We start from the raw sequence: 18,925 nt of genomic DNA on the forward strand, positions 1-18,925 counted from the left end.
AGAAAAAACATAACACCGTGTGCAGGTTCACTCACCAAAATATGGAAAATCTTTATTCATCTTGTGATACTTTGGTGATGCCGGCATTACACTCATAGACAGAGCCTCTGTGGGCCCCTTTGCAGTGAACTCGTGGCAGCATTAAAATTTCAGAAACTAAAAGAGTCTTATGTTTCCTAAAATATTCCCTAGTTTATCACCCCAAACAGCCGCCTCATGGTTATTTTATATACAGTTGCGCTATATAAATAAAGGGATCATTATTATTATAAAGCCCCCCTCTGCCCCTATGGATTCATTAGATACAGCCCCCCTCACCCTCATGGATTTCTTATGTACAGCCTTACTTGGGCCCCCCCAACAGCTCTGGGCACCAGCCCTGTCCACAGCTGTTTATTCATTTACATGGAACCTGTCACCAGGGATCTCATTTTCACTAAAGACAGGTTGCAGAAGCCCATCACAGCTGCAGTGCACATCTGCCTTTCTGCCTTTTCTAAGCATTTGCATTACAATATAATTGTGTATTATACCTTACCTTGCACCCTGACAGAATCCTCTGTGTAGTCCCAGGAGTTGGGCTTTGGTTTGGATGCATTTAAAAAAAAAACAACACGTCTTTGCTACTCACTCCTCAGCTCTTTGCCCCCACCTTTGTGCTCCTGTACAGCTCCTCCCCCACTGATTTCAGCTCATAAGACTGTGAGCTCTGAGAATGAGCAGCAGGGAGGAGCTGTACAGGTGCATAAAGGTGGGGGCCAAGAGCTGAGGAGTGAGTAGCACAGACGTGTTGTTTTTTTTTAAATGCGTCCAAACCAAAGCCCAACCCCTGGGACTACACAGAGGATTCTGTCAGGGTGCAAGGTAAGTTATAATACACAATTATATTGTAATGCAAATGCTTAGAAAAGGCAGATGTGCACTGCAGCTGTGATGGGCTTCTGCAACCTGTCTTTAGTGAAAATGAGGTCCCTGGTGACAGGTTCCCTTTAAAGCTGAACTCTGATTGGTCACAATGAGCAACTAGGACAGTTCTGCCCACGGACACTTCTGATAAATCTCCCCCCTTGTACATATGCTGCACCTACGGTGTTTGCATGGAGATGGCAGAGAGTATTACTGGCTCATTAATGGGTCATTTGTACCAGTGTCTTCATTTTTTTGCCTCTGGGGGCCCCTCTAGCATTAGTGGGCCAGAATGAATGTGACGCGATCGCGCCCTACTTTTGCCTGGCTACTTTCCCTGCTACGGAAGCAAAGACGGGTCAAATTGCAAGTGCAAAGTGCTACACAATTCAGATGTCTCATTAACCCTTTTAAGCCTCAGCCCTTTTTTGTTTATGCGTTTCTGTTTTTTACTCCCCTCGTTCAAAAAGACATAACTATTTTATTTTTCCAAGAGAGATGTATATGAGTTTGTTATCTGCGGGACAAACTGTACTTCATAGTGGCGCCATTATATATTCCAAGCAATGTACTAAAAAACTGGAAAAAATTCCAAGTGCGGTAAAATTGACAAAAAAACCCCCACATTTGCGTTTGCTTTCATTGTGCGCCCCAAAGCACACCACCCCTTTACTCTTTGGGTTGGTACAATCACAGGAATGACAAATTTAGGTAGGGTTTTATAAGGTTTTATAAAAAATCATGGCTCTCTCAACAAAAAAGGTTCATCACCCCTGCTGTAGGGTACAATACTTTATTATTTCCAAAGAACTTTGGATTATGCTTTTATTTTATTCATGGAAAAGAGAACACTGTATCGTACGAAGTTGAGCTCAGACCCAATTTCTGTTTGAAGTCATAAAAACCTGCAGCAAAATTTACCTATAAAGTCTGCTGCGTGTACATCCAGCCTTGCGTATCTGTAATATACTGCTGCGGTGATCCTAGTCCATCTCACTGCAATGTGGCCAGACATTTGGGAAGATGTCCCTACATATAATTACACTTACACCTTTCGTAGAATGAGTAACACCCTTCTGGACAAAAACATTTAAAGGAAATCAGAATCCATCATGATAAACCAGGGACATTACTCATAGATCCAGGCACCGGGACTGTAATATCTTCTTATATGTGTTATCAATGGCTTCCTTCCTTCTAAAATCAACTTTTTTAATTATGTCTATAAATGTGAAGGGATCTTGCGGGTGTTACCAGAGCCCCTCCATGTAGTGAAGGGTCAGTTGCGAAAGAGGCGATGCTAAGAGGCGTCTCTTTCAGGCAAGCGAGAGGAGTAGACGGCTCACTTAGTCACAGCCTGATTGAGATAGTGCAACCATTATTCCGTAACCACGCCCCCTTTTAACTGCAAATTTTCGAGTTAAAAGTGCAGTGGGGATGGGTGGCCGACAGCCTGAAAATGGTTCCCTATGTAATTACATAGGGAGCTGTTCAGAAGCCAGAAGACTGCTTTTTATAGTGAGTGGCGCCAAATGATCCAGCTCACTATAAAGATCGGGACTTCCCAACACTACTTCCATGCAGCTTCACAGGCTGTTACACTGTCTCACTCTACCCCTTTTTTCCTCAGCAATTTCCCTTCCCTCTGCCTGATGTACTCTCTCTGCAGCACAGGAAGTTCCAAAACAGGAGGTTTTCCTGCACAGTGTAACAGCCTGTGAATCTACAGCATGGAGGAGCTCTGGTAATGCCCACTCAGAGCCTTTCAGTCTCATAAGCATGATTTTAAAACGTGATTTTAGAATGGATAACAATATAAGAGGGTTACCACAGTCCCGGTGCCTGGATCTATGAGTAATGTCCCTGGGTTATCAGGATGGAGTTTGATGGTAGATTTCCCCTGTGGTTTCTTTTTTGCTGTCCTAAGAAGGTGCTGCACATCTCATCATTCACATCAGACAGGGGACAATGTTTACAAAAAGTTTTACAAATATTTATTACTTCTGTTATTATTATGTACAAAATAGTATTCAAAAATATTACATTTCAAGTAATAATTTAAAAGTTCTGAAAGTTCTAAATATTCCAAACAACTTGGGGAAGAAAGTGAAGTCGCTTCATCCTTCATCTGTAACCTGCAAATAGGTAAAAAAAATTAAGTACCAATGAAATGTACTACATGTTAATAGTCACAATATTTACTGTATACACAACGCTGTGACCATAGAGGGGAAGCTGTCAATACTGGATCCTTGGGGTCCCACATAAGTCTCCCCTAAATTATCTGCTCACAGGGGCTACAGCCAGCATACAAAGCTTCAGAATTGCTATTTATTGTCCATGGAGAGATGTGTAATCATAATTCTGTGTTTTTTAGTAGCAGCAGGACTGTGAAATTTGCATTAATATTCCAGGATTGTAGCTAGACTTTGGGATTTCTGGTGCACTCCAGTGGAGATCTCTGCACTTAACTGCTAAAAGGAGATGGGCTTGGATCAGTTTGAATGCAGAGATCAAAGAGCGCAGCAGTAGGAGAATGCACCCAGTGCTCCAAATCCAGCCCTGGAATACAAATCCAAAATTTCACTGTCCTGCCGCTACTAACAATGCTAAAGACTAGTATTTTGTCTTTATGTACCTCAATCATCTTTCTTCTCGCTTTCTGTCTTCTCCGCTTCCTTCCGCAGTCTCTCTTCCCGCTCGCGCTTCAGTTTGGCTTCCACTCTTTTACTCTGGTAAATCTTGGCTCCGGCAAAGGCCAGACACAGCAGCACGGTCTTCGCCGCTAAAATGTACATCAGCAGCGGGAAATTGTCCAATGCCTGAAATCACAAAAAATATAGTAACATTATCCATTGGGAAGGTGTGGCAGTCACATCCCCTGGACACCCAGACATTCAGAGACTGTTCACATGATGTGGGGACCTTTAATAGTTAAAGGGGTGGTCTGGAGGTTGCTTTCTTCCAAAAACAAATCATGGGTAGTGCCGGGATTGCAAATCATCTGTATAGAGGTCAATGGATTTGAGTTGCAATACCGGCACAAGCCATGGACAGGTGTGGCGCAGTTTTTTTGGAAAAAAAGCAGCCATGTTTTTCAACCACTGGACAACCCCTTTAAAGGGGACCTGTCAGGGGGAAAAAAGACTCTCACAAACCATCACCAACCCAAGAATACAATGATGTATGAAGCATTGCGGGGGCAAACTAGGCAATGGGAAGGTCCAAAAAGGGAAGGTCCAAAAAGTTGGGAAGTATAAAGATTCATTGGTTAATCTAGATTCTAATGCAGGTTTTATATTGAAACATGCAGAAAAATGACATGCTGTGAATCTGAAAAGCCCTTTATTTATATTTCCCTTTCATTATGTCTCCAAAACCGGCCCAAAAAACTCCTCAAGTGTGAATTCAGCCTCAGAATTAGCCAAACGCTAGAGGTCGCCCTGCACTAATTTACAACTTGTCTCCTGCTCAGGCGTCACAATCCAAAGGCGATGGCTGGTGATTGGACTTCACCAAAATGGCCGACATCACTGTGAGGCGCAGACATTTTTTTAGTTAGCTATTATTATTTGTATGTCACTGATTATCCCTGATCGGGGTCTGCAGGAGAATCACAGAGAGGCCGGTATGTAGCTGTGTAATAGAAGATGGCTGAGGGTTGTACTGCAGACACATTCCCTGCACTGTGCATGGGAAGGAACTGCTGAGGAAGATCAAGGAGGCAGGTAAGAAGCTGAAATCTAACCCAGTACTGTATCTACACTATGTCTAGCTTGTAATATGCAATACTCTATATAGTAAAATGTAACAGTATGCAGATGTAGCAGAGCTGACATTGTCATTTCCCCTCTTTGTGGTTTGCATTGTTTGTATAAAGTGACATATGACCGGCTAGGAATCACCAGCAGTCCTATGTAAGACCGCAGATAGCAGGTTACAAAGTGTGCCAAACGACATACTCGGCTCTGCTACACCACCGCAGCGAATGTCAGGCACTTACCTTCCAGTTGAATTCCACCATGGTGGTAGGTCGGTGCAGGATCAGGCCGCGGTGTGTGTGTGTAGAGCGCTGCTTGTACTCATCTGCAGCTGCCGGGAGGGTTGGCTATGTATACTGGGAACGTACACACCACTGGGAGGAGCTCGACTCATTCTGGAAGATTCAGGGACTTGGAGAGGATTGACAGGCACAGCAGTGGCCGTAGTATAGGGGGTCGCTATACTGTGCTGCAGGACAGCTGGATCCACGGATAAAAATAGAGAGGCAAAAATATCCGGAACAATCGCATAACTTTGGGAAAAGTTTGCACAGATATAGGGGTGTGCTGGGTCAGGGACGCATACTATAGTGTTAGGATTATACATTTATATGATATGGGGCCACACATAAAGATGTGCGTGTAAATTATAACTCAACTATAAGGATACGATATTACAGATCTAATAGGTGACTATAACCAAACCTATCCAATATGGCGGCAGCAGCCATGGTGGTGCGCTATGCCCAGGGTATGTTTACAGGTGCAGGAAGCTACATATGGATGAAACTAAAGCAGGAGACTCCATATTCTGTATAGTGGTCAAACTGGGGTACTGCAATACCGCTTATGCTTCCGGTTTCTTCCCATGTAAAGCTTCAAGAACCTGATGACGGTCGTAACAGTAAAAGGGATTGACCCAACTTTGTACATTAGTCCCTATCCACAGGATAGCAAGCAGATCGGTGAGGGTCTGGCTTTTGGGACACCCACCCCATCACAAGTACAGCAATTGTGAGAACTGGGGTCCTGGTCTCACTAATGGAAGGAGCAGCAGGACGAGCAGGTATAATACTGCTCCATTCAATAGTACAGGAGCATTGGAAATTGCTGAGCAGAGCGCTCCTGTATCTCCTGCGATACTGTTCACTGTCTACAAGAGATACTTGATTGCTGACATTCCCATTGGCTGCATTCCTACATGGCGATTGTGTTGCACTTCAAAACTCAATGTACAGTCTTCTCCTACGATCACATACTAAAGTAAGATTGTGTTGGCATTGTTAATTGCAACGCAATCGCCACATGGGATTATAGCTATAGTGTTGAAAGAAGCAGCAGGACACAAGCTCCACCTGTTGTTTCACGCATTAGCGAGAATAGGACCAACAGCAAACTGGAAAGCGGGGGTCTCCTTTGTGTGATAAGTGCATTCAGACCCCCACCAATCAGCATAAAGGGGTCGCTCGGGGGGTTGCAAAACACGGCTGCTATACTGAGCCCTGACATATCAAAAATGGTGCAAATTAATACTACAAATAATACTAGTCTGTAATCCGCCTAGCACTAAGCGTGACCGTTTTCTGCCATTTTAGATGTGGTGTTCACTGACAGTCACCAGAGATATTGAAAAGTAAAGGAAAATATATGAAAAATAAGTAAATCGTATATACAATGATCCATCTTGCTCCTCCTTCATCCTAGCCCTCCATCTGCAGCCATGACCACAGAAGACGAGATCCAGTTTTGGCTGCTGTTACTCGGATATGTCGTCTCCAGGCGGAAGAGGCGCAAGAGAGAGACGATCCGGAATTACTGGGTGCATCCTCTGACTAGTCAGCGCTTTTCTAAGGGACAGTTCCACCTCCGTTACGGCGACTTGAGGAAATGTCCTAAGAGGTTTTTCGATTATTTTAAAATGTCAATAAGAACATTCGATGAACTGCTGGAAAATCTGCGCCCCGTCCTCATCCGGAGCGACACCAAGATGAGGGCAGCAATCTCCCCGGAGGAGCGGCTCTGCGTGACTATTAAGTGTGTGGTAATTTATAATAAAAGATCAGATGTCAGCGCCACCATCTGTCCACAGGTTATGTGTGGTATTGCACCTCGACTACATTGATAAGACTGTGCTGCAATTCCATACACAACCTCAGCACACGTGAAGCGTTGTTTTTAGAAGGATACGGGCACAATTTCTAATTTTAGACAACCCCTTTAAGACTCTCCCTTAGTACATGACAGCATTTGTATTGCCGCAGATAACGGATTCCAAAGGATTGTCAATTTTGGACTAATTTCTCCTTTTTTTTTATGAAGATTAACTAAAGTCACAAAGATATCGGATTGTAGAGAAGTCTATGGAGAGGGAAGGGGTGGAGTGAGCAGGAACTGTGTAAGAGGGGAGAGAAACGGGCAAAGACAGAGGCTGCTGGAACTAATAGTAAGTTTCTATCTCACCCCAAGAGCTTTATTCACAGATAAAGACAAAGGGGGCATTCATCATACCCTGGATATTGTGCGCCGGGGTATATGATGAAGGTCCCATCCCTGTGGCTCTGCCAGAGACTCCGGCCGGATGTAGAATTGCTTTCGCTATTAACTAGCGAACATTCAGCTTGATTGATCTCTAGCTGTAGCAAATGCTCAGACACAAGGTAGGAACAACCTGCTCCGCCCCAATCCTCCTTTATGCCCCGCCTCCGATACCCTGTTGGCAATAATTTCAGGGCTTTTACGGCAAAAAACTGGCATACAAGTCTAGATAAATCTATAATGTCTATAATAACTCTCTATAATGTCCTAGATGATCCTGCAGAGTGTGAGAGAGTTATGGAGCAGATTCTCCTCTACTTTCCTTGTGCAGTGTATGGAAGACCTCATAGCACCTAGTCTCCATTCCCATCTTGAATCAATGAGAATTGGAGATATGGACTTTGTTAAAGATTTATGCAGATTCTGTTGAAATGTTAGGAACTCCAGGCTGGTATTATACCTTGTAGCTAGCCCCGGTGGCACTCTGCTAGCCATACATTGGGATACATGTATAGAAGTTTTGGTTGTTGAGTTTGTCTCCTTGGGTTTACAGGTACCTGGCGACAGGACAAAGCTTCACGTCCCTTCACTTCCGATTCCTTATTGGAAAAGCCACCATCAGGTTGATTGTTCGTGAGACCTGCAGAGCCATCTGTGACGCCCTGCTCAATGTTCTCATGCCGGAGCCAACGCCTGAAACCTGGCAGCAGATAGCCGAGGACTTCTACACCACGACCAGCTTCCCGAATTGTGTCGGGGCCTTGGATGCAAAAGACATTCGTATGAAGATGCCACCCAACAGCGGGAGCAAGCGCTGGGACTCAAGCAAACACTCCATTGTCCTGCTGGCCTTAGTGGACAGCAGTTATAGGTTCATTGCCATCGATGTTGGAGCATACGGGACCACGGGCTGCTGCAGAATTTTTAAGAAGTCTAACCTGGGGCGTAAGTTAAAAGAAGGGAAATTGAATTTGCCTGAACATCAGGCTTTGCCTGGCACGAGTCACCCCCCTATGCCCTATATTTTTGTTGCAGACGAGGCATTTGGGCTCACTGAGAACATTTTGAGGCCCTACCCCAACAGGAACATAACTCCCATCCAAAAAGTATTTAATTACAGGCTTATTCGGGCAAGGCGAGCCATCGACAGCGCATTCGGAATTCTGTCCAACAAGTGGAGGGTCTTCTTCGCCCCTATTCAGCTGGAAGCTAACTTTGTTCAAGACATTATCAAAGCGGCCTGCGTTCTTCATAACCTGGTGCTTCTCAGGGATGGCTTCGTCTTTGAGGACATTCTTAGTAACCCCCTGCATGACGTGGCATGGAGTACGGTTCGGGGGCCTGTGAGTGGAATGTTGGTCAGAAACTCTTTTGCGAGTTACTTTGTGTCGCCACAAGGAGAAATACCCTGGCAAAATGAGAAGATTTGATGTCAATGTGTACAAAGCTCCTGGACCAGATGGGTTACACCCCAGAGTTCTTAAAGAACTCAGTTCTGTTATTGCTGTACCACTGTCTAAAATCTTCAGGGATTCCGTAATGTCTGGTGTGGTGCCAAGTGACTGGCGCAAGGCAAATGTGGTGCCAATATATAAAAAGGGCTCTAGAACTTCGCCAGGCAATTACAGACCTGTAAGCTTAACTTCCATTGTGGGGAAAGTATTGGAAGGGTTAGTAAAAGACTACATACTGGAGTATGTGACATCAAATAGAATAATAAGTGATAGCCAGCATGGGTTTACTAAGAATAGAAGTTGTCAAACTAACCTTATCTGCTTCTATGAAGAGGTGAGCAGATGCCTGGATGGAGGAGCAGCTGTGGATATTGTGTTCTTGGACTTTGCAAAGGCATTTGACACTGTTCCTCATAGACGCCTGATGGGTAAAATTAGGGCTATTGGTTTGGCAGAAATCATTTGCAATTGGATTGAAAACTGGCTGAAGGATCGTATCCAGAGAGTTGTGGTCAATGATTCCTACTCGGAATGGTCACCAGTTATGAGTGGTGTACCTCAGGGTTCTGTGCTTGGCCCACTACTATTTAATATATTTATTAATGATATAGAGGTAGGAATTAATAGCACTGTGTCTATTTTTGCAGATGACACCAAACTGTGTAGTGTAATACAGTCTATGGAGGATGTTCATAGGCTGCAGGGTGACTTGGACAAACTGAATGTTTGGTCATCCACTTGGCAAATGAGGTTTAATGTGGATAAATGTAAGGTTATGCACCTGGGGGCCAAAAATACAAAGGCAAAATATGTCCTTGGGGGAGTAAATCTGGGAGAGTCCCTTGTTGAGAAGGACCTGGGGGTACTAGTAGATCATAAATTGAATAACAGCATGCAATGTCAATCAGCTGCCTCTAAAGCTAGTAGGATCTTGTCGTGTATCAAAAGTGGTATGGACTCTCGTGATAGGGATGTAATATTACCCCTGTACAAGGCACTGGTTCGGCCTCACCTGGAATATGCTGTCCAGTTCTGGGCACCGGTCCATAAAAAGGATGCCCTGGAGCTGGAGAGGGTTCAACGTAGAGCCACAAAAATGATAAGGGGTATGGAGGGTCTTAGTTATGAGGAAAGATTAAAACAACTAGATTTATTTAGTCTGGAAAAGAGACGACTACGAGGGGACATGATTAATTTATTTAAATATATATGAATGGTCCATACAAAAAATATGGTGGTAAGTTGTTTCAGATTAGATCAAATCAAAAGACGAGGGGGCACTGTCTCCGTCTGGAGAAAACAAGGTTTAATCACCGGAGGCGACAGGGCTTTTTTACTATGAGAACTGTCACTCTGTGGAATAGCCTGCCTCAGGCGCTGGTCACAGCAGGGACAGCAGAGAGCTTTAAGAAGGGTCTAGATGCCTTTTTACACCTAAATAACATTGATGGTTATGTTATATAGAATTGTTTCCCCTAAATCCCTTCCTCATCCAATCCCTTCCCTTCCTTGGTTGAACTTGATGGACAAGTGTCTTTTTTCAACCGTATAAACTATGAAACTATGAAGGAAGTTATAAGCAGAATAGGATTAAAGGGTTTGTCCCAAGTTTTGAAGTGATCAACAGGGGCCAACTGATGGGATCCCATCAAGTGGGAGAATGGGAGACCCACAGTCCGGAGAATGCTCCCTATTGGGTGGAAAGACAATAGAAGGCAGTACGTCTTGCCGTTCCATTCCGTGGATATCCTGTCTAACAACTAGAGCCTTTTTCATGTACGACTGTCAAGCAAGATGTCTATAGCATCCAGTTTGTTTACTATTAATGATGTCCGCAGCTCAAGGCCAAATTTTAAGTTTTAAGTAATTTTCGGACTTCCATTATACAATGAGTGACGGGTATTTACCATGTCACCAATTTTCTAAGTAAATATATTTCCTAAGATACTACTGAGAGTAATTCTCATCAGATGTCAGTAACAACCCATCCAATTCACACTGTAAAAAAAAAAATCAAACCATAGAGGTCCATGAATTAAGATGTATATATTTAATGAGAATAGAACACGGGGGGGGGGGGGAAGTATTGAACGCGTGAAAGAAAGAAAAGTGCAAAAAGCCATGGAAAGTTGTGACACAAGCCGAAAGCGATCAGTAATTAGAAGGCAATTCTGTCACTTAGTAATAAATAATATCTGCCGGATCAATTGATATTCTATAGAAGGGCGTCCAGTACTATGGTGCCATGGAAGAAACATCTCATGATCCGTAACAAGAATGAGCTGTCCCAAGACCCTCACAACCTCATTGTTGGCATTGGTAAGAGAAGAATTTCTAAACTACTAGGTTCCAGTGAGTGATGTTGGGACCATAAACGGAAAGTGGGAAGAACTTAATTTGACTATACTCGGCCACAACCAGGTGCTCCTTGTAAGATGTCAGACAGAGGTGTGGAAACAATTAGAAGACTTGTTCAAGAGCCAATGACCATGTGTGGAGAGCTACAGAAAAACCTGGAATCAACGGGTACAACAATAAGTCAACCTCCGTGGCCTGTATAGGCTCCCACCACACAAGTCTACATTGCTCAACACATAACATCCTAGCTTGTTCAAGACAATTGTGTGATGTATTGGGAGAATATCGTCTGCTCAGATACATTGACCATAAGTGATTTCTCTGGAGGCTAAAAGCTTCTGCATATCAGCCAAGAACATCAGAAAGTACAACGGTGACGTTTGGAGGTGTGGACACCACAATGTGGGGCTGGTTTTCAGTCTATGGCAGCGGCAAACCTCAACTGATGGATGGGAGAAATAATGGAAAAATTTACAAAGACCTTCTTAAAGGGGTTATCCGGGTATAAAAATTTACTTAGGGCCGGGCTGGGGAGGGCTGTTTAAAAATACCAAACGCCGCGATCCGTCTCATCTGTGCACCAGTTGTTTACAGCTGGAAGCTCCCATCTGACACCATCTCCAGGCGCTTACAAAGCTGAGAGATAGGGACGGATGGGAGGAGCCGGCCACATCGTGGAGCGGAAGTTCCCTGTGCGCGGCTTCTGTGCACCTGTAAACAAACGGGCACGGATCAAACGGACCTCGGCGTGGGACATCAGCGGCGCCGGAGGACATAAATACACCTTTATAATCTTTAAATAGCCCACCCCAGACCGGCCATGAGCAACTTTTTATACCCGGATAACCCCTATAAAAATCTGCGACCAGGATGATGATGAGAGGAAGAAAAGAAAGGTGAAACGAGGATGGACAATGATCCTGAGTACACGACCAAGGAAACTCTCTATCACAGCGTCAAGAATGGCCCAGCCGATCACCAGACCTGAATCGGACCGGACCTCTGATGAAAGAGGAAGGAAGAGAAAGATGAAACGAGGCTGGACAATTCTACAAGACAATGATCCCAAACGCACAACCAAGGAAACTCTCAATCAAATCTCGTCAAGAATGGCCCAACCGATCACTGGACCTGAATCGGACCAGAACTCTGATGAAAGAAAAAGATGAAATGATGGTGGGCATTTCTACAAGACAATGGGGCAGATTTACTTACCCGGCCCATTCGCGATCCAGCGGCGCGTTCTCTGAACAGGATTCGGGTCCGGACGGGATTTATGAAGGTAGTTCCTCCGCCGTCCACCAGGTGGCGCTGCTGCGCTGAAAATCAACTGAACGCACCGGAATACACCGAGCTGGACCAGGTGAAGGTAAGTGCGTCCCATGCGACACAATTTCGGTTTTTAAATGCGTGGGTTTTCCGAATACGTCGAGTTTTAGTTCGGCCACGCCCCCCCGATTTCCGTCGCGTGCATGCCAGCGCCGATGCGCCACAATCCGATCGCGTGCGCCAAAATCCCGGGGCAATTCAGGTACAATCGGCGCAAATCGGAAATATTCGGGTAACACGTCGGGAAAACGCGAATCGGGCCCTTAGTAAATGACCCCCAATGATTCCAAACACACAACCAAGGAAACTCTCAATCAGAGCGTCAAGAATGGCCCAGCCGATCACCGGACCTGAGTCCAATAGAAAGTCCCATAGAAGGAGTCTACAGAAGCATCCTGCCTGAGCAGTGCAGGACAATTTTGATGTCAATAGAAATTCTAGAAATATATTTACTTAGACAATAGGTGACACGTCCAATGAGGGGTTAATTTGCTGAGTTATCCCATTCAGGAAACACGTGGCAGCCATATTGGTTGTCTCCCTGCTCTCCCACAAATCAAAACTTCCTGAATAAAGTTTTCTAAAACATTTGGTATCTTATTTTTATTCTCTTTTATTGTAGGAAAGATCTTGTGAACAAGTCCCTAAGCATCATCTTAGTTTCTTTTCCAATGTGTAGGGATAGGTCACCAGTATCTAAATCTGGAATCCTCCTCTATAGGGTGTTATCCAATTCCTAGTTATGTATTGTCGACCACAAGTTGCTGATTTAGTTGGCAAAGGTTTTCCCTGGATACATCTTCTCAGTACCGCGCTGTGGAATATGTTGGTGCTATGTATAAGCGAGATATTGTTGTGATACAGCGTGCTATAATTACACAGTATATCATATATGACCTCTAGAGGGCGCTGTACTACCAATAATACATTATCTCGCCCGCCGTCACCATAAAATATTGTGTTTTTGTGTAGATGGAGGCGCCTTTAGTTTAGCGGGTATAATTCCGATCGATCATTGTTAGATTGACGACGTCTGAATTAGATCAACCTACGGTGTCTCAGAGTGCCCAAATCTAATAGAAGTTGAAAAGGGGCGTAAGCCCATAAGCAATGAGTGTCCCCCCTGTGGCAGGGGCATGGAGGGAAGTATAAGGGGCAGGTCAGTGCCATCGCATTACACTAAATTCTTCCCATAGGTGAGAGGTCAGGACATGAGGGGGTATCTTCGGTGCTTAGAATCAGTCATATTTTGCCCCCATACTACGTCTACCACTAGAATAATGGGATTTTTGTGAGCCTATTGCTGTGCATTCTAGCACCAGGAAATGAAGATGTCCTGACTAATAATAATGAACCATACTTTTTTGTTTTGATTATCCCGATGGTTTAGTGTCTCCGATGGCTCCAAACTTCTGCCTCGCACAACTACAATCGCCCTTTAAAGGACATCTACCACCAGGATGATGGATTGTAAACCAAGCACAATTAGATGCTGTTGTGTGCCCCCTCTGGCAGGATCTGCTCTTCTTTAAGCTTGCTTTTTTTTTGCATATTTTTAAAAAGGGCATAAAAATCTAAAAGAAGAGCAAATCCTGTGCACACCAGCATCTACAGTAATGTGCTTGGTTTACAATCCTTCATCCTGGTGGTAGATGTCCTTTAAAATAAACTTTCTGAATTTTACTTTTTTTTTTTTGTAATGTATGTCATTATACTGAAGTCACGGTGGTATAATGAATGGAAAAGCTAAAAATGTGCATACTCCACTTACCGTATATACTCGAGGATAAGCCGACCCAAGTATAAGCCGAGGCCTCTAATTTTACCAGAAAAACCTGGTAAAACCTATATTTTTTTACTCGAGTATAAGCCGAGTTTGGGTTTTCAGCACATTTTTTGTGCTGAAAAACTAGGCTTATACTCGAGTATATAAGGTACATATTTTTAGTTTTCTATGGGATTTTTCAGTAGGGGGGAGCATCTACGCCCTCAATATTTGACTACGTTCAATGTGGTGCACAAAGTAGAACTAACTGCAAAAGCATCAGGGATTCCCCTCTAGTGATGGACATGATTTGATGCCATAAATTCTAGTCCGCAGTCCGAAAACTCTTGTCTTGGCTCAATCCTAGTCTCGTGTTTTATTAGAGATGAAGGATTCACTATGTGGCTCTCTGAGCGCCTATTGTAGCCCAGATCTGGATAACGTTTTCCAAAGACGAGAGAACAAAAGGGGCCATTGTTCAGGAGGAGAGTTTTGAAAATATGTTTTCGCCTGTGAAATATGTAACAATTATAAGAATGAACTACAGACCTCTGGATTTCATGTGGGTAAGATCGGGAGATAAAGATTTGGCTCGGGACACAATAGGCGACTGGGGAACCATTACAGTTTCTGTTATACGGCCACAGGCAGCAGCAAAGTGACAGTGTCATGTCTATATCACTACAATATCAGGAAATTGGGAAATAGTGGAGGTCAGTGCAGCAAAGAATAGTGGAAACATTAGAAAAGGTACAATTCCGAGAGGTTTTGTAGGAAGGACACTTTAGTGGTGGTACTTTATATACCTTACTCTTCTCAGGGGCAGAGTCTGCCCAAAAAAAAGCATGATTTTGGTAAATTTGGACAGTTGGCATGTACGGGTGTGAGATTTAAGGTAATCTTGAGATAAAGGTATGGTAAGGTATGCACAAGTTATATGTTTTGAGGCCTCAGGTATTAGGTATGGGGCCTATCTTTATTTGTAGAAATAGTTTTCGACAAGCATGTCAGATGTGCTGCACGTGCCTAGTGGCTAGTTCTCCTCTGCAGAGGGCTTTGTTACATCTTGGATCTGGCTGTGTGTTTCAGGGATTGTATGCTGCTTCCAGGAACTCCATATATACCTATTCTTGACTCCAGTCAGTGCTGGTTAAACTGGTCTCTAGCTACTTGTAGTACTACTGTACTCTGACCTGTACTTTGACTATTCTTTGCCTCACAATTATGTACCTTGCCGCCATCCTGATTTTGACCTGACTACACTTCTGTCTTTCTTTCTGTCTCTCTTTGTCATCTGTTCTGTTCACATACCCAAAGTAGGGACTATCACCCAGTTGCTGCCTGTGAATTAGCTCAAGGTCTGGTAAGTAGGCAGGGAGGGCTTGAGCATCTACCTTGTCTGGACACAGTTGTTGTTATATCCTCACAGACCACCAATATTGATGTTTATCCCAAGCCTAGTCCTTCATATGAAAAACAGGTGCATTTCATAAAAATAGGGACATATTATCCCAAGATCATGTAGGAATTCTTCAGCTGTTGCACAAGTCTGTAAAATAGGTGGCGTCACCTTAGTTATTATGTGTTCTGCATAACTCCCGTCTTTGATAAATCCTCGTGGACTAACGCGTCGGAGCTCACACTAAATTTTTGTACAAGTATTAAGATACTTGCATAAGTTAGGACTGGAATAACTATCCTGAAGCCGATGAGTGAGATCAGCATCAACACAAGTCTACCAGCTGCCAAATAACAAATGATAAGATTACCAGTCATATTTCACCCGTTTTCTAGTAATCTATTATTTTAGAGAAGATTATGTTTTTATATTTTATGCAAATTATCTTCATGGTGCACAAGGGGCGGGGTCATGCCTGCAGTTGCACCAGTTTTCTTCATTCAAGGTCTCCCACTTCTTTACACTGAACCCAAAGCACAGACTTTATTTAGAAACTCCCCCCACCATTGTTTGAGTCCAGGTTCAGCCAAACCCACTGGACCCAAATCACTATTCAAGAATCCACACCATATCCAGAAGTCATGCAAAATTGAATTGATTTACTAACGTTTCTGCAAAAACATGACATGGTGTTTAGTCATATGCAGAGCAGGTTAATTCTTGGTGTCACATGCTCCACCAAATTTCTAATGGAACCGTAATTTTTCCATATTTTGGAATTTCCACTTCCAGAATGAGATTTTACATTGGAGAAAAGGAAACCGATTTCGATGACAGTGGCGTAACTAGGAGAGACCCCTTCCCACTTAAAAAATATACATATTTGTATACTCGCACATGTTAAAATAACACATGTATACACTAATACGCACATATTTAGAGAATATACACACATCAAGTGCCTTATAAAACATACAATATATATACTCACATACAGTATATACAGACACCATACACCGTAAACACATACAGCATATACACATCACATAAAGTATATGTTATAGTCAATGTGCAGCATAATATGTATATAATGGTGCACATCCTCCACTCTGTGAGGTCAGATGACGGGGCCCCCTGACACTGTGGGCCCCATAGCAGCTGCCATGGCTGCTACCACTGTAGTTATGCCCCTGACATGAAATCATTTCGATTTGAGCTGTTGAATATAACGATCCTCAATAATAGAACCCTCGTCTATTATCCAATTCCTGTACCAACACAAAAACAACTTGTGAATGGACACTTTGTGAAGCGATGCAGCTGGCCCACGGCAGACCGGCCTCGGATAGAAAACACATGGCTCTACATGTTCAGATGTTAATAACGGGAAGATAGGGACATGTTTATTCCATTATCGCCCGACCTCTTGTTATAAATATATAGTAGGCTCATTGTGGTAGGCGCCAGGGCAAACAAATGTATTTATCACCATCGTCCCCGAGGACCACGGTACAGACAAGGTTTGTTAATAACATATAAAGGTTTTGAATAAAACACTTTTGGAGTCTAATAATGAAGTGTAAGTAATAATCTTATTGAATTGTTTGGATAATGACATAGCAGGCCCTTTGCCACCGAAAACAGGTGGCCAAAAATCCCGCCCCACGTTAACCAACCAGTGGCTGCGGGACATGATGGAGTAAACAGAAGCAATACCCGAGACATTGTGCAGCCATTGACCTGATAGGGATGGGGTTGATAGGTGGATTAAGCTTTACCTCCAGATTCCAAGGAATATTAACGCCACAGGGTGATGCAATTGCTCGGGGCCCCAAATATTGGGGGGGTGGGGGTGGCACCTTGGCGCCCTCAAAATGCCAATACACTGTGGCAGAGCAGGGAGCAATACACTTCACAGTTGCCAGCAAAATAAGTAGTAATGTCACAGTACCGCCATATAGTGCTCAAAAATACTCGTACTATTATCAAGTCACATTTTCATACATACATTAATGAAAGCCGTATAGATGGACGACATACTATCACAACCCCAACTTCCTGCAGATGGGGGAAAGAGACAAAAGTGCTGACACATAAATTTAATGGATGCAAATTGACATAGATTAAGCCATTATTCTTAACTGTACCCCTAGCACCTACATTATATAACCCCCACCTTGTCACCCACTCTATACAATGGTTACAATGGTTCACTATTGTGCCCCCCACAATGCACAATGACCCTATTATTTTGGCCTCACACACTCTTGTGCCTCCAACACTTTTTAATGCCCCCCATATTGTGGCCCCCACACTGTATAACGCTCCCTTATCTGGGTTCTACATCGTATATGTCCCCATTTTATGGCCCTTACCATCAATAGTGAATAATATTACAGGTGGTTTAAAGGAAATCTAGCACCCGGATGAAGGATTGTAAACCAAGCACACTGACATACTGCTGTGTGCCCCCTCTGGCAGGATCTGCTCTTCTTGTCGCTTCATATGCCTTAGTTTTTAAGAAAAAGAGGTTTTAAAAATTATGGAGATGAGCCTTTGGGGCTCCAAGCTCTGTTGACATAGAGTCTGGAGCCCCTGAGGCTCATTTGCATAATTTGTGAAATTGTTTTATGTTAAAAAAAAAAAAAGGTCCTGAGAAGTTAAAAGAAAAGCAGAACCTGTCAGAGGGGGCACTCACCAGTATGTCAGTGCACTTGGTTTATAATTCTTTATCCTGGTGGTAGATTTCCTTTAAGGCTCTGGTCACACATGACTTGTAAGATATACCACGTGTGCTCTAATCGCAGTCGTACAACCCCTTAGATGTAGCGGTAGATAGCGCCATCTAACCACCACCGGAGTTCCTACACATGTCCTTGATTTCCTTATCAGTCGATTCCACATTTCTGTGTTTATGTCATATTACATAATAGATGTTTATAATCTTCATGTACTTACATAATCTTTTATTTTACATTACATTATTACATTCTTCTCCTGGCCTGGATTGTAGGTCTTTAAGCTAGAGCTGGACGCAGATCACTGACTGTAAGATGTAGGTGATAAATAAATCAATAACAGGAAGCTGAGGAAATATCTGAGAATACTGAGGCCCACCGCCACTGCCGCATCCATCCGGATGTCACATTTTATCTTGTGTAAAAACATATTAAAAAATCTACTTCAGACAGTGTTCGGGCCTTGGAGACTCAGAGCAACATCTTAGGAGATCACGGCTTCATTACAGGCCTCAAATATGGTGACAAATATAAAAAAGTGTGAGATCTGAGCCGTGGTATTATCTGCTTCCAGTTCCCTCCTTTTTGTAGTCTCCGGGTTCTGGAATATAATAGGAATGTGTCATCATATGTGGACCCCACCTCAAAATTATTGGGAACCGTAACAAAGCTCCATTTAG

At 43.5% G+C, this 18,925-nt stretch overlaps 2 protein-coding genes across 2 annotated transcripts; one reads left to right on the forward strand and one right to left on the reverse strand.

The window, feature by feature from the left end:
• Positions 1-2,877: 2,877 nt before the first annotated feature.
• On the reverse strand, positions 2,878-5,051 carry SMIM11 (small integral membrane protein 11). Its single transcript, XM_072138710.1, has 3 exons — positions 4,910-5,051; positions 3,545-3,728; positions 2,878-3,041 (listed from the first exon to the last, which is right to left on the reverse strand). Exons 1-2 carry the CDS (start codon positions 4,928-4,930, stop codon positions 3,546-3,548), a joined length of 204 nt encoding a protein of 67 aa, XP_071994811.1. The 5' UTR covers positions 4,931-5,051; the 3' UTR covers positions 2,878-3,041; position 3,545.
• On the forward strand, positions 4,333-12,931 carry LOC140119549 (uncharacterized). Its single transcript, XM_072138709.1, has 4 exons — positions 4,333-4,634; positions 6,372-6,701; positions 7,756-8,639; positions 10,226-12,931. The coding sequence occupies exons 2-3, from the start codon at positions 6,388-6,390 to the stop codon at positions 8,630-8,632; spliced, it is 1,191 nt and encodes a 396-aa protein (XP_071994810.1). The 5' UTR covers positions 4,333-4,634; positions 6,372-6,387; the 3' UTR covers positions 8,633-8,639; positions 10,226-12,931.
• Positions 12,932-18,925: the final 5,994 nt, after the last annotated feature.

The sequence above is a fragment of the Engystomops pustulosus genome, chromosome 2 (genome assembly GCF_040894005.1).
Source record: "Engystomops pustulosus chromosome 2, aEngPut4.maternal, whole genome shotgun sequence".
NCBI lineage: Eukaryota > Metazoa > Chordata > Amphibia > Anura > Leptodactylidae > Engystomops > Engystomops pustulosus.

Excerpts from the sequence above, each read along its gene's own strand:
- LOC140119549 (XM_072138709.1), top strand. The coding sequence starts at position 6,388 with ATGACCACAGAAGACGAGATCCAGTTTTGGCTGCTGTTACTCGGATAT. Across the intron at positions 6,702-7,755 it reads CGGCTCTGCGTGACTATTAA|GTACCTGGCGACAGGACAAA; the intron begins GTGTGTGGTAAT and ends TTGGGTTTACAG.
- SMIM11 (XM_072138710.1), bottom strand. The coding sequence starts at position 4,930 with ATGGTGGAATTCAACTGGAAG. Across the intron at positions 3,729-4,909 it reads TGGTGGAATTCAACTGGAAG|GCATTGGACAATTTCCCGCT; the intron begins GTAAGTGCCTGA and ends TTGTGATTTCAG.